Source organism: Erpetoichthys calabaricus, chromosome 1, assembly GCF_900747795.2.
Source record: "Erpetoichthys calabaricus chromosome 1, fErpCal1.3, whole genome shotgun sequence".
Lineage (NCBI taxonomy): Eukaryota > Metazoa > Chordata > Cladistia > Polypteriformes > Polypteridae > Erpetoichthys > Erpetoichthys calabaricus.
In genome coordinates, this window is record NC_041394.2 from 34,088,806 (window position 1) to 34,104,605 (window position 15,800).

General features: G+C 40.7%; 1 protein-coding gene across 1 annotated transcript in view; it reads right to left on the reverse strand.

Moving 5' to 3' along the window:
- ikbkb (inhibitor of nuclear factor kappa B kinase subunit beta) overlaps positions 1-15,800 on the reverse strand; it is a 79,895-nt gene that overhangs the window by 10,365 nt on the left and 53,730 nt on the right. The window contains exons 11-20 of the mRNA XM_028797573.2: positions 11,022-11,216; positions 10,823-10,934; positions 10,621-10,744; positions 10,301-10,452; positions 10,118-10,179; positions 9,817-9,926; positions 4,141-4,190; positions 3,948-4,047; positions 3,517-3,664; positions 3,294-3,424 (exon numbers count right to left, since the gene is read on the reverse strand). Coding sequence (XP_028653406.1) covers positions 3,294-3,424; positions 3,517-3,664; positions 3,948-4,047; positions 4,141-4,190; positions 9,817-9,926; positions 10,118-10,179; positions 10,301-10,452; positions 10,621-10,744; positions 10,823-10,934; positions 11,022-11,216 — 1,184 coding nt within the window. The remainder of the gene's footprint in view (positions 1-3,293; positions 3,425-3,516; positions 3,665-3,947; positions 4,048-4,140; positions 4,191-9,816; positions 9,927-10,117; positions 10,180-10,300; positions 10,453-10,620; positions 10,745-10,822; positions 10,935-11,021; positions 11,217-15,800) is intronic.

Here is a 15,800-nt window from a genome sequence, read left to right on the forward strand (position 1 = left end):
GATCGTCAGAGAGATGCAGAAAGTAGACAAGAGTACAAGGAGATAAGGCGCAAGGTGAAGAGAGAGGTGGCGAAGGCTAAAGAAAAGGTGTATGATGAGTTGTATGAGAGGTTGGACACTAAGGAGGGAGAAAAGGACCTGTACCGATTGGCTATACAGAGGGACCGAGCTGGGAAAGATGTGCAGCAGGTTAGGGTGATAAAGGATAAAGATGGAAACATACTCACAAGCGAGGACAGTGTGTTGAGTAGATGGAAAGAGTACTTAGAGAGGCTGATGAATGAAGAGAACAAGAGAGAGAAGAGGTTGGATGATGTGGAGATAGTGAATCGGGAAGAGCAACGGATTAGCAAGGAGGAAGTAAGAACAGCTATGAAGAGGATGAAGAATGGAAAGGCCGTTGGTCCAGGTGACATACCTGTGGAAACATGGAGGTGTTTAGGAGAGATGGCAGTGGAGTTTTTAACCAGATTGTTTAATGGAATCTTGGAAAGTGAGAGGATGCCTGAGTAGTGGAGAAGAAGTGTACTGGTGCTGATATTTAAGAATAAGGGGGATGTGCAGGACTGCAGTAACTACAGGGGGATAAAATTGATGAGCCACAGCATGAAGTTTTGGGAAAGATGGTGGAAGCTCGGTTAAGAAGTGAGGTGATGATTAGTGAGCAGCAGTATGGTTTCATGCCAAGAAAGAGCACCACAGATGCAATGTTTACTCTATGGATGTTGATGGAGAAGTATAGAGAAGGCCAGAAGGAGTTGCATGGTGTCTTTGTGGACCTGGAGAAAGCATATGACAGGGTGCCTCGAGAGGAGTTGTGGTATTGTATGAGGAAGTTGGGAGTGGCTGAGAAGTAAGTAAGAATTGTACAGGATATGTACGAGGGAAGTGTGACAGTGGTGAGGTCTGCGGTAGGAGCGACGGATGCATTCAAGGTGGAGGTGGGATTACATCAGGGATCGGCTCGGAGGCCTTTCTCATTTGCAGTGGTGATGGACAGTTTGACAGATGAGATTAGACAGGAGTCCCCGTGGACTATGATGTTTGCTGATGACATTGATCTTTAGCGAGAGTAGGGTGCAGGTTGAGGAGACCCTGGAGAGGTGGAGATATGATCTAGAGAGGAAAGGAATGAAGGTCAGTGGGAACAAGACAGAATACATGTGTGTAAATGAGAGGGAGGTCAGTGGAATGGTGAGAATGCAGGGAGCAGAGTTGGCGAAGGTGGATGAGTTTAAACAGTACAGAGTAATGGGGATTGTGGAAGAGAGGTGAAAAAGAGAGTGCAGGCAGGGTGGGGTGGGTGGAGAAGAGTGTCAGGAGTAATTTGTGGCAGATGGGTATCAGCAAGAGTGAAAGGGAAGGTCTACAGGACGGTAGTGAAACCAGCTATGTTATATGGGTTGGAGACGGTGGCACTGACCAGAAAGCAGGAGACAGAGCTGGAGGTGGCAGAGTTAAAGATGCTAAGATTTGCATTGGGTGTGATGAGGATAGATACGATTAGAAATGAGGACGTTAGAGGGTCAGCTCAAGTTGGACAGTTGGGAGACAAAATAAGAGAGGCGAGATTGCGTTGGTTTGGACATGTGCAGAGGAGAGATGCTGGGTATATTGGGAGAAGGATGCTAAGGACAGAGCTGCCAGACAAGACAAAAAGTGGAAGGCCTAAGAGAAGGTTCATGGATGTGGTGAGAGAGGACGTGCAGGTGATGGGTGTAACAGAACAAGGCGCAGAGGACAGAAAGATATGGAAGAAAATGATCCGCTGTGGCAACCGCTAACGGGAGCAGCCGAAAGAAGAAGTCGTCAGATTAAACAGGGCATCCACCAACATGTCACGGAGCCCCAACCCTTTAACTGTTTATGTGTCTATTTGTTACTTAGTTATTGAACTACTGCTTTGATTTTAAGTTATTTACATTTTACTTCAACATATATTCATTTTATAAATTAATTATTTTATGTCAATGCAGCCTCATATATTTTATATCAATTCTAATTATATACAGTATTCATCCCTGATCTAAATAATTTTTTTCCTATTACAGTCTATTAGTGAGCTGGATTTCCACATTGTAGGCAAGATCAATCCTGGATGAGATGAAAGCCCACTATAGGGCAAACTCTGCCAGGCACAGACCAATGACAAAAAAAATTAGCTTTACTTAAATAGTGGGGGGCAAGGCCCTTAACCTGCAATTGCTCTGTCCTGGGTATGACGTTAATCTGTACCCTGCCCTGCAAGTTGGAGGACCTGCTTGGGGGTTGGTGGCAGGATTGGGATTCCAGCCACTGTTAAGAAACCTCATACTGTTCAGTGTGGTGCTGAGGTGTCACCTATTGCACAGATGTACTCAGATCTCAATCTGGGTGGTTTGCCATGTGGTGAGTGTGGCAACGCGCTGTAATCGGTGCATGCTCCCAACCCAACCTAAGTATAAGAAACATCATGATTAGCTAATGGCTATTAAATCTTATGCACATGAGCAACGTGTGTCTGTTTTGACTAACTGGACTTATTGGATATTATTAATGGAGTTCTGACAGTCAGGAATAGACACTTCCATGACCTACAATGCAAATCATAAAATACTAAAGGCAATAACTCTACACCACGTCTACTTGGAAGGTAAAATGGTGATTACTTCCTTGCATCCTTGGGTACAAGTCCAGGTTTTCTGTCCTGAAGTGTTCATGTACCATTCAAAAACACAAAAGGCCAAAAATGATGAAACCCAATGTTAGGCAGATTAACTTGACATTTGCTTACATGCAAATGCGCTTGGATGGTCAGGATGCAACGACAACAGGACCAGCTTATGTGCCGTCACACAGTTTGAACTCAAGCGTGTAGCTTCCTTCTTTAACAAGGAGAAGTAGGATGCCAAGAAACCTACAGATCATATTCTGTTCCTGTTGAACTTGCTAACACTGTACGTGTTTGACATGAAAACAGTTGCCTTTAACAGAAATGGCTTTGAAAACTGGCAGTGTTGACACTTTGACAAGAATTACAGTTTAGCACTTGTGGACATGATCAAATTACAAATACAACAGACAACTTACACATGTTTAATTTTACTGCCAAATTTCTCACGTCAGTGCTTTGCCCTTTCTGCGGAGTCACATTTTAACATAAGCTTTATACATTACTACCATTATAATGTCAGAAACATGTAATCTGATGCTGCAAGAATAATTAAAAAAATACCACCAGCCCATTTAATGCATGAAATTAAAAATGCATTAGTTGTGAAAGCATTCAACATTACAACACCTAAGAGCTGTACCTGCACTTGGAATCCGACGTCGCCTTGCAGACAGGGCGTGCCTGAGCAGAGAGCATATGTGGTGCGCTGGCACTAAACCGTGAAGGAGTCATGTTCTCAGGACTCCCACTTAGAGGACTGCGCACCTTACTCTGTGGGAACACAAAGACAAATCCTTTTAAATCGGATTGAAACATCTTCACTTAAAAAAAGAGTTCAGCTATGGCAAGACCCCAATACTCACACAGGCCACCTTCAACAAGTTCCACAATTCTTTCTGACGTTTCTCCTGCAAGCTTGTTATGGTTCTCTCACTCTCTGTCATCTTTTGAATGACCCCCTCAACCTGAGGGATCAAGTCCATCACCTTTTTCCGGCACACAACTGTCTTACTGGAACATAAAAAAAGTTTAATTAGAGACACTCACAAGACTGGTAAGCAATGGCAACCTCAGGGGAGAAACTCAGAAATTCCAAGGGTTTATGCAAGTATTTGTTTTCACAATCTAGGGACTCCAGATGAAATCATATTAATTATGATAAGTCAGAAAGAATAGCTATGATGCCTGTAAACAATTTGCTGCAAACTCCACATGCTGATAATCATTGTGTTGTTTATTTCAGGGCAGCACTGATTTGACATCAGTATTTTCTGATAAAGCAAGTGGGACCCACCTGAGATGTGCATAAAAGTCTTTCAGTTTCTTCTCGTAGAAGAACACAGCTTGAACTACCAGCTTCACAATGTCTTGGCAATCTCCAGAGCTGCGCTGGTCTACAGATTAGAACAGATCAGCCAGCATTATAAGAACAGGAACTATTATAAGAACAGACTATGTTCCTAAAGGAAATAATGTTTTATGCTCACCTCTTGGCTTCTCCCTCAATCGGCGATATAGCTCCATGGCCTTTCCCTCACTGCAAAAGAAAATATACATAAAAAAAAAAAATCATCTCCTTAGGTGGAAATCGGACCTTTATTTGTTTATTTAGCCAACACCATCTATCCAAAGTAACTTAATAATCACAAGTGCATAAACACAAACACAGGTATTTTGTAAAAATTATTCCATAAAAACAAGTCAACACGTTTTATTGTAAGTTAAGCACAGAGAACACATCACAGATGTCCTGTCCTAATTGGTGATTTGTCATAGAAGACACGGGTTCAGGCTGTGATAAAGGAAGGATATGGAAGGACGGGCATCCCGACTGGGTTGGTTAGTGGTACCTTTCCTGGATGGTAGGATAATATGATGGAAGGACAGTGGGGGACTGCCTTCCTGGGCTTTGTGTTCCATCACTACAGCAGGTGGCAGTGTCCCCTGATATGTCTCCCGTTTGGACAGCTGCAGGGCTGCATGGGAGTTGTAGTTCTGCTGGGCAGTCCTCTTGGGTTTCTCAGGTGCTGTTAGGCTCCCCTGTTACGGAGAGGTTCAACCGCAGCCAGAAGTGCTTCCATGTAGCAATCCTGTTGGACTATAAGGACTCCAGAGTTCGTTTTGAAAAGCATCCAGGAGTCAGAGTTGGGAGGAGGTGGACAAGGCTTGCTCATCAGAGAGTGGAGGTGGAGAAGGAAAGGAAAGAAGCAAAACTAAATGTTGACTGATTTATCAGGTAATAAAACCTGTAAAAGGTTTTTTGTTTGAATAAACACTTCTTTCCTTGAACCCGTGACTGTGTGTGTCTGGGGTGCTGGTGTGCCCAGTACAGGTCGCAGTCTTCAAAAAGTAAATGAAATTTTATAGGAGGAACTCCACCTTTATATGCACAGTCAAAATAAGCTTCAAGGCACAGCATTCATACAGAGAGCAGAAAATGTTAAAGGATATGTTTGGTATTTTTCAAGTTATTTCTTCACAATTATGGTATGTATTTATTTACCATATAAAGTTGTGTTCTAAAGTGAAGCATTTATTCTTATATGTTTTAAAAAATTCATTGTCTGTTCTTGCAGCTTACAATGTGACTACCAGATTTGCAGGTCCATACGTTAATGGAAAAGCCTTAAAACGTAACCAAATACATGCACTTTGAAGCAGATAAACTTTCCATCAATGAAATATGTCCATCCATCCATCCATTTTCCAACCCGCTGAATCCAAACACAGGGTCACGGGGGTCTGCTGGAGCCAATCCCAGCAAACACAGGGCAGGAACCAATCCCGGGCAGGGTGCCAACCCACCGCAGGAGACACACCAACACACCCACGCACCAAGCACACACTAGGGCCAATTTAGAATCGCCAATCCACCTAACCAGCATGTCTTTGGACTGTGGGAGGAAACCGGAGCGCCCGGAGGAAACCCACGCAGACACGGGGAGAACATGCAAACTCCACACAGGGAGGACCCGGGAAGCGAACCCAGGTCCCCAGGTCTCCCAACTGCGAGGCAGCAGCACTGCCCACTGCGCCACCGTGCCGCCTCATGAAATTTGTCTTCTACGTTTATAAGGCATCCAAGTGATAACAAAAGGAAACTAGAAATAATATTTAATTACAGATTCTTGGAAATATTGTTCTTGAAGTAATAAAATATTTTCAGTTCACTTGTTATTAAAAACTAAAAAGGCTTCACTTTAGACTACAACTTTATGTGATAAATTAATGTAGGCCATGATTGTGAAGCAATAACTTTGTCTTTAAAAATACTGAACTTCCCCTTTAAGGTTTATCTAACAGAAGTCCGATCTCTCATTAGGAAAGTAAAAAGCAGTAAGGAGAGTGAGGACAGAGCAGATACGCAGTATTTGCAAAGATCATTATCCTGTTAAAAGTACGGTTCACAGACTTGTTATAGGACTGATGAAATAAGGGATTAAAGCCTGAATATTTTCAGAATAACTAATGAAAAGATGACTTAGACCAAATATAACAGAGCTCTTCACATTGATCAACTGATGACAGCTCTTACATGCTCATTTTTCTATCCAAAAGCAATTTATTGTTCGTATGAAATTATAACTCTTTTCAAATGTCTACATTTGGAGGCCTGACAAGTTAATTGAATTGCTTGTGGATTACTGTACATGTCTGAGGTGAGGACTGAACTGGCTACTCTGAGGAACATTCCTGAGTCTATAGCTCCGGGTCACACTGACTTACTTATTACGATGACTTTAAGGGCAACCTTTGAAAGGTCAATGGGACACATTTGGAAACTGCTGTGGTAATTTTAGCCCAACTTTTCAAACAATACACTGCTCAAAAAACTTAAGGGAACATTTAAATCACACATTGGATCTCAATGAACAAAATATGAAAGTGGAAAATCTTTACCGAGTAATACTGTGTAATTCATTGAGAAAAATATGATGCAACAACGGTCAATGGAAACCATCACAAACCCACTGATTCAACATCACACTGAAAGTCAAAGTCAAAAATTGAAATCACGGGCTCATCCAACTTATCATGACAGCAACTCATAAGATGACTCAGAAGTGTGTATGGCTGCCAAATGCCTATATGCACTCCTGACAATGTCTGGACATGCTCATGATGAGACGGCAGATGGTGTCCTGGGAACTCTTCCCCCAGACCTGGATCAAGGCATCAGTGAGCTCCTGGACAGTTTGCGGTGCTACCTGGTGGTGTAGGATGCATTGATACATAACGTCCCAGAGGTTCTTAATTGGATTCAGGTTTGGAGAAAGTGCAGGCCAGTCAGAGGTATCAATGCCTTCATCATCCAGGAACTGCCTACACACTCTGGGCACATGAGGCTAGGCATTGTCACGTACCAGGAGGAACCCTAAACCCAACCCTGCTCTCAGCTGTGAAGAGAACAGTGCATCAGTGGTGGAGCTGCCAATTGTGGTATTCTCTGGCAAATCCCAATCAAGCTGCATGGTGACAGGCTGTGAGCACAGGTCCCACTATAGAGGATGTTGCGCTCTTATGCCATCCTCATGGAGTCTGTTTCTGACAGTCTGGTCAGAAACATCCACATCAGTGGACACCTGGAGATCATTCTGTAGGCTCTGGCAGTACTCCTCCTGTTCCTCCTCGCACAAAGGAGCAGATACCCATCCTGCTGCTGGGTCGATGCCCTTCTACGACCTCGCCCAGCTCCCCTCGTGTAACGGCCCATCCCCTGGTATCTGCTCCATGCTCTTGAGACCTTCTTGCGACAGCACATATGGATGTGCCATCCAGGAGGAGCCAGACTACCTGTGAAATCTGAATTAGTTGTACATACCACTTCATGCTACCAGTAGTGACAATGACACAAACAAATTGCAAAACTAGAAAAGAATCAGTCAGGAAGGGTAAGTAGAGAGTAACTGTCTGTGGCCACCACCTGCAAAACCATTCCATATTGGGGGCTTGTATTGTTGTCGCCTCTCCAGTGCATCTGCTGTCACTTACATTTCCACCAAGGCAGGTGCAGTTGATTCACAATCGCTTGTGCTTCCTAACTGGACAGAATGACATCCCGGAAGCCTAACTGAATTGGTGTTAGACTGTGATGATTAAGTGTGTCCTTAATTTTTTGATCAGTGTATAGTCTTGTCGAGCCAGACATAAAACAATATACAGTATCTCTCGGAGACAACCATGAGTGAATGTGGCTTAAAAGTGGGTGGGAACAATTAGACAGTTCACGCAGTATAAAATGATCTAAATCAATCAAATGCCTCTTTCAAAAAGTTAATTCTAAAATGCCAGTTTAGCTTTTTTGATTAAAGGAAGCAGCAATGCTATACATCCAAGTACAAGTGTGAGAAGAGCGGATGTAACAAAACACGAAAAACGTGAAACAAGCAGGAAAGAAAACACAAAATAGCTGCCCCTGCTGCATCCCGCTGCAGCCCCAATTCAAATTACCCCAGAGGCTAAAGCAAAGTGGAGAGAATGAATGCAACATAACGTTTACAACATATTAACAAGCACTATTTGATAATAATGTTTTGTACATGTAATGCTTTGTATGACCAATCAAAGAAGCAACCTCTATTTTCTATGGTGTCCTTTTACACAGAACTCCATACTAAGGGACTCTGCAAATATAGCGCTATTGCAGTATATATAAAAATAAATATGAACTCAGTATAATGACTGCTCATGGTAGCTTAACTCGTAAACTGTTTTCCAGCTATGTCTGAACCTATGAAATAATGTCAACAAAGTGCCTATGTTTCAATCATGTAAAAATATTTCAGTTTCTTTTATCAGTTGCTTGTGAGGTACGTGATGGATCAATGGGTTATGTGGAAAAGGATGGAGAACACAACATTACCTGATAGCAAGACGGAGAGCCAAGTAAAAATATCAGTATGTATGTGCAGAGACTCAAGGTCTGGGATTTATACCAAGAGAGTTCAAGACTTAAATTTCCTGAGACAATGATAGAGAAAACAACTGTTCTAAATGTTAAGTCAACTGGAATGAAGAATGTCTGACTGCCTGACTAAATATGACACGTTTGTGATTGGACTTGTGTCTTAGATGCAAAGCAACATACTGACTTACAAGAAAGCTAAATGTGAGATAAGCAGTTGAATGTCTGACAGATTGTTGCAGCTCGATCATCCATAATGGAGGAAAAATACTACTTAAGTGGACTGGAGAAACAAGTCTGCTCATTCCATCATACAAAGAAAGGGGTAATTCAGTGAAACTGGGTACTTAACAAGTAGCGAAGTCTTGTGACAGGCAGTGAAGGTGACTGACAAAGTGCTGAAAATTACAGATCAGTCTGTAAAATGCAGGTAGGCCTCCTGCCCACAAAAAAGAAACAATGCATATAAGTTACAGTTTGATTTAACTTCAGGAAAAACAGCAAGCAAAGGGGTTGAAATTTCATTAGGTATTGCTGAACTGGAGAAAAGGGTGTGAGAGCTTGTGAGATGGACTTTGAGAATGCATGGCATTACTGAAGTCTGCTAGAAATATAACAATAAAATGAAACTTATGAAAGGGTGATGAAATGGAAAAGTTAATTTTGAAGCAAAATTCCAGAAGGTTAATGAAAAAAAGCCCAGGATGACTGCTGGAAGCAAACAGGCAGGAGGCGTGAATGAGGTTGACAAGGGGCTGTTTAGCATACACACTGAAGATCACTGATATTTTGTAGGTTAGCTCCTTGAAGTGATTGCATAAAGTAATAGTAATAGGAGTAATAGATTTATGTGAAGGGTCAGCTGAAGATTGTGCGCTTGACCTTGTTTATCAGATGTTTTGTGCCAGTTGTTGAAGATTTCACTAAACATAGTGCAACAAACCGAATGTGGATGAAGCAATACAAAAATACATGGATATGAAAAATGACTAGATGAACATGTGCACTGTTATGCAGATGGAGGGTATAAAGCCAGCAAGGAAGCAGATATGGATGGAGTGGTGCTGGATAAAGAAGGTTGTATCTCACTGATAAAAAAAATAAGTCATGTTCCTCTTGCCCTATTAAGCAAAGGATGAAGCAATTTTTGGCAGAAAATTCTCACAAAAGTAGCCTCTCCAAACCAGTCAACAGAAGATAGGATGTGAAAAAAATCTTGATTTTAAATACTCTCTGACGTTGAAGAGTTTACACTCACAGTCCATCCAGACCATCTCCATGTTTCCATCCCGAAGGATTCCTTTGCAATTCCACTATGTCAGTCTGCAGTGACATCATCTGCTCTTCAAGCTGCATCACTTCCTCCTGCTACAAAATAATGTATTTTGTTGAAAGTGCCTTTATTAAAATGGCATTGCCATTCATTAAACGCTTTGGCAACAGAAATGAACAGCCAAAGAAGACACTATTGATTACAAACAAATATCAGTTCTGACAATAGAATATTTAAAAAGAAAAAACAATAATAAACAAGAAAACCTTTAAGTTTCCCCTCTTACTTGTCCACAAATCAATGCAGTTTGTTCCATCTCCATCCAAGCAGATATCATCTTTTCAGACGCTGTTGGGGGAAGAAAAATGCACTGATCATTACAACATATTTCCAATCTGAACAGACACACTGGGAATCTTAAACCCTGTGTGAAGTCCATTACTACATTATTAACGCAGCAGGAACGTACTGATGCCAGAAACCTTCTGTTCCTGGTATTTCTCCATATCAATCTGGACACTCATCTTGAAGAAGTCCAGCTTGGCTTTCAATCTCTGGTTCATAGATGTCATCTCATTCTTTTGCTTGGACAAAGAACCATTATGGCGTAGAAGGCTCATACTGTACAGGAACATTTAAAAAATAAAAACAATTTCAAATAGGTGTGTTTCTGTTTGCAGGCCTTCCTGATGCATGTTAAACTGATTTGACCCAAATTGTTTCCAAAGATCAAATACTATTGCAATTTTATTTAATCAAATATTTTTTAAGATTAAGATGTAGGCTTACAGGGCCGCTTTTTGCCCCTGTTGAATCCTTTGCCAGTCTTCTTTCAGTGTGCGAATTGTGTGCCAAGCCTGGCCGTAAGTCCTTCGCAGCTGACTGTACTGCAGAACCTTCTTTGGGTCCACCTCTATGGCAATTTAAGAAGACTGTCATTTTCCATAGTGAAGTTATACAGAGTAATGTAGCCATAAAAACAGTTACTTACGAACAAACTTGATGTTCTCTGGCATGGGACGTTGACTCAGATGAGGCTCATAGCTACTCTTGCTTTTGTCAAACAGGAACAGCAAAGGCATGTCTATACGTCCATCAATTAACTATGAGCAAAATGAAGTCACCTTAAGCCTAATCACCGTGTGTCCAAAACATAATTATTATGCCAGTTAAAACAAAGCTTAACCTACCTTGTAGTCAACTGCACACTGTGTGATATCTTTCAGGGGGTCCAGGGGGACTCCAGCTTCCAAAAGAAGTTCCTGATTAGCTGGTTGAATTTGTGTGTCAACTGCAATGCATTCTTGTAAAGACTGAATAGTTTGCTGTGACTGGACCGGGTAAGTGTGTATCTCTGCTGTCACCATGTTGAGGACATGAACCAGCTAATGTGAAGAAGACAAGGGGAACAAAATTAACAGTCTTGGACTATAAGCGGCCAGAGGATCATTAATCTAATGAGGAAGCCTAATTTCCCCTGGGGACAAATAAACTTCTACATAATCTAATATAACAAACTGGCAAAAGAGAAGACAGCCTTCACAAAACGAGAAAAAAAAACTGCTGTTTTAATTATTCAAAAACCTTGAATTTAACTCTTTTGAGGTCATTTTTGTATTAAAGACTGAAGAACAGTCGTAGACTACTAAGCACTGTTGTAAGTCGCTCTGGATAACAGCGTCTGCTAAATGATGTAAATGCAAATGTAAATGTATTCAGATTAAGAAAGATGTCAAAATTACTTTTTGATTCTCATATAATGAAAAATATACCACTACCAAATGAATGAAACCTCAATGCTTGATCATTCTAAAGCATATATACTGTTCAAAGCAAATAATTGCATGCACTGGTAACTTAAGACGTTTTGCACTTTTTTGATATAATAAGGATGATGTGTTTTTTTTCTGCCTGTAGTTACAGACTACACATTTCAGCTTGTAATTCTCATTGTCATAGATGGCTGAAAAATAATGAAATGAAATGTATTGATACCTCTCAGGGAAGATTAAAGAATGTCCTGCATATCTTGTTTATCACCCCCACTCATGAGTTTAAAAAAAAAAAACTACTTGAAATAATCAACTAATCTGAAGTGTCCTCCAGGAACCCACATGTTTTACTAGCAATTTGGCAACCAAAAGGGCTCCAAGGATAAAATAATGATCTTCCCTAATGGCATTTGAGGGTATCTGTGCAGTGACAATCCTCTCTTATATCATTCAGCCGCACCGTCATTGTTACATCCTTCTAACAGCTCACAATGGGTGTCACTGACAATATGCAAGATTGTATGGCTTTTGACAAGAGCACCGGCTTGTATTTAACACTGTGCTGTAAGGAAAATGAATGCCTGAAATGCACTGAACTTCATTTATCTTGTGTTCTTTGCTGCCATCTAGCAGATAAAGCCAAACAATATGACCTAATCAGCTTTTCTCAATGTTTAAGCCTTCTGCTCCTTGATATTTAGTTTTGTCGACACCTGCCTTGAGAGAGCTAAACAATAAGCGATCTGACTAGCAAGATAATGCAGATGGACTTTCCAACGGCAATATCTGTAACGACTTGTGACATAAGAACAACATAACGTTTCACAAAGAAAACCAGGCACACAATCTGTAGAGCACTGTAGAAGACACTGAACGTACATGCAACTTGGTTAGGTAACTATTTGAATGTAAACCATTTGTTGTTATTTTAATGAATTATATCATTAGTTCATTTTATTAGAAATGCCAATGGGGTATCCTGTAAAAACACACTGATTCTGCACAATGTTCTGTAGAAGAAATCAAAATAAACTCCACACAGAAGGCTGAAACATCATTTTTTTACAACCCTTACAAGCCCGGGGCTTATGAAATTAGAAGCAATATCATTGTTAACTAGAAACTTCCAAGTCTGACAGCAGGCCATGCAGATTTAAAAGCAAACGGAGCACTATCAAATATTAAAAAATATCTATCCATTCACAGAGCCATCTTAATCCATTTTCAGGATCATAGAGAGCCAAAACCTCTGCAGGAATCCTTAGAGGAACAAGCCAAAACTGGACAGACTGATGGTCTCATGCTCATACAGGGCAGGTTTAGAGCAGTCCATTAACTTAATATGCACTTCTTAGGGATGTGGAAAGAAAACTTGAGTGCCAGAGAAAAAAAATCATGAATGTGCAAATGCAAATAATAACTGGGACCAGTCTCCTGGAGCTGTGATGCAGAAAAACTAGCTACTGTACCAAAATAGTACCTCAAGATAATAGTAACACAACATTGTTAAACCCACATAATCCAGTCCTGGAGGATGAACCCTAGCCTATCCTTGAAACCCAGGGTGCAAGGCAGGAATCAAAATAATTTTCCAAGTGATACCTGTCCATCACAGGCTTCACACCTACACACATCCGTGTCCACATTCACAGAGTGGGAATACAATTTGGGATGGCTAATTAATGTAATGTGCACGTCTTTGGGAATGTGGGAGGAAAACTACAGTACCTGGAGTAAGAAACATATGAACATGGGGAAAGCATTCAAACTGCACAAAGACAATGCCACTGTTACTGTGCCACCATGCCATCCCTACTAAACAATATAATAAGGAAAAATAATTTATGAGAACAAACACATTAAAATAAAAACATTTTAACATATTTCTACTGTATGTTCTGCAGTTTGCATACCAGGAGAAGGTGGGAGCAGAGGATGCCATCATCTATATGCTACACCGATCCCTCTCTCACTTGGACAGAGGTAGTGGTGCTGTAAGAATTATGTTTCTAGACTTCTCTAGCGCCTTCAACACAATCCAACCTCTGCTCCTTAGGGACAAGCTGACAGAGATGGGATTAGATTCATACCTAGTGGCATGGATCGTGGACTATCTTAAAGACAGACCTCAGTATGTGCGTCTTGGGAACTGCACGTCTGACATTGTGGTCAGCAACACAGGAGCGCCACAGGGGACTGTACTTTCTCCGGTCCTGTTCAGCCTATATACATCGGACTTCCAATACAACTCGGAGTCCTGCCATGTGCAAAAGTTCGCTGATGACACTGCTATCGTGGGCTGCATCAGGAATGGGCTGGAGGAGGAGTATAGGGACCTAATCAATGACTTTGTTAAATGGTGCGACTCAAACCACCTACACCTGAATACCAGCAAAACCAAAGAGCTGGTGGTGGATTTTAGGAGGCCCAGACCCCTCATAGACCCAGTGATCATCAAAGGTGACTGTGTGCAGATGGTACAGACCTATAAATATCTGGGAGTGCAGCTGGATGATAAATTAGACTGGACTGCCAATACTGATGCGCTGTGCAAGAAAGGACAGAGCCGGTTATACTACCTTAGAAGGCTGGCGTCCTTCAACATCTGCAATAAGATGCTGCAGATGTTCTATCAGACAGTTGTGGCAAGCGCCCTCTTCGACGCAGTGGTGTGCTGGGGAGGCAGCATTAAGAGGAAAGACGCCTCACGTCTGGACAAACTGGTGAGGAAGGCAAGCTCTATTGTTGGCATGGAGCTGGACAGTTTAACATCTGTGGCAGAGCGAAGGGCGCTCAGCAGGCTCCTATCAATTATGGAGAATCCACTGCATCCACTTAATAGTATCATCTCCAGACAGAAGAGCAGCTTCAGCGACAGACTGCTGTCACTGTCCTGCTCCACTGACAGATTGAGGAGATCGTTTCTCCCCCAAACTATGCGACTCTTTAATTCCACCCAGAGGGGTAAACGTTAACATTCAACATTATACATAGTTATTGTCTGTTTTTCTGTTTTTCACCTGCATTGTTATCATTCTTTAATTTAATATTATTTATTGTATCAGTATGCTGCTGCTGAAGAATGTGAATTTCCCATTGGGATTAATAAAGTATGTATGTATGTATGTATGTATGTATGTATGTATGTATGTATGTATGTATCTATCTATCTATCTATCTATCTATCTATCTATCTATCTATCTATCTATCTATCTATCTATCTAAAACATTTATTTTACAAAATGATGATAAATCCTCAAATATCCTGTAAATATAAAACTGCAATCACTGCTAGCAGGACTTGAACCCTTATAACCTACCCATTTACATCGAAAGCATTGCAGACAAAAATGTTTTAACTCCGTTAACATATAGATCACTGGTTTTCTTGATATGCTTGAATTATGTTCTGAGAAGTTTTTGCAATATAAATAAATAGCAAATTTGTTTCTGACATGTATACTTCCATAGCTAAAGGAAATGTTTATATCGAAATAATTATACTATTTTAACTTGACCTCAGTAAAAATCAATACAAATGTTAAGGTAAAAACACATACAATTACATATTAACTCTTGTGAAGCTGCATCACATTTTTCCACTATGAGAAGTTGTGACTGTGATGCTAATTTCATTGCTGACTGAAATTCTCCTTCAGTAAAATTTCAAATATGTACTCGCTTCACTACCAGACCATTCTTAAATTTCTAGTGATACCAAGTATGATCTGCCAGGCATGTGGTAGGTGGGCAAATTCTGAGATCAAGCTTAACTGTTCACAGTTTAGCACCACAAGAAATTACATCATACTATAATGAGTTAAGCTTTCCCAGAATAGATATACAACAGATAAATTCATTCAACAGAAATTTGATGACAGATGAATTCACAATTGGGAATGTCACCTAGAGATCACTGGGTGAATAACTGATGTACAGTTACAAATCAACCATAAAGACAGGAAAGAAAAATGATAATGTCTGTTTGACAGCAGATGCCACATACACATTTCATGGACTTGAAAGCACAACACAGAACTTCTTTGATAACTAAACAAACAGTATATCAGCAATAATAAAGTATCAATTATTAAGAAAAAAAGTTTTAAATAGATAATGTGGCTTCTACCACCAAGTAGTGGAAGTACAAATTACATATTCTCAAATGCACTCTAATGAGAAATTTCTGATCAAAG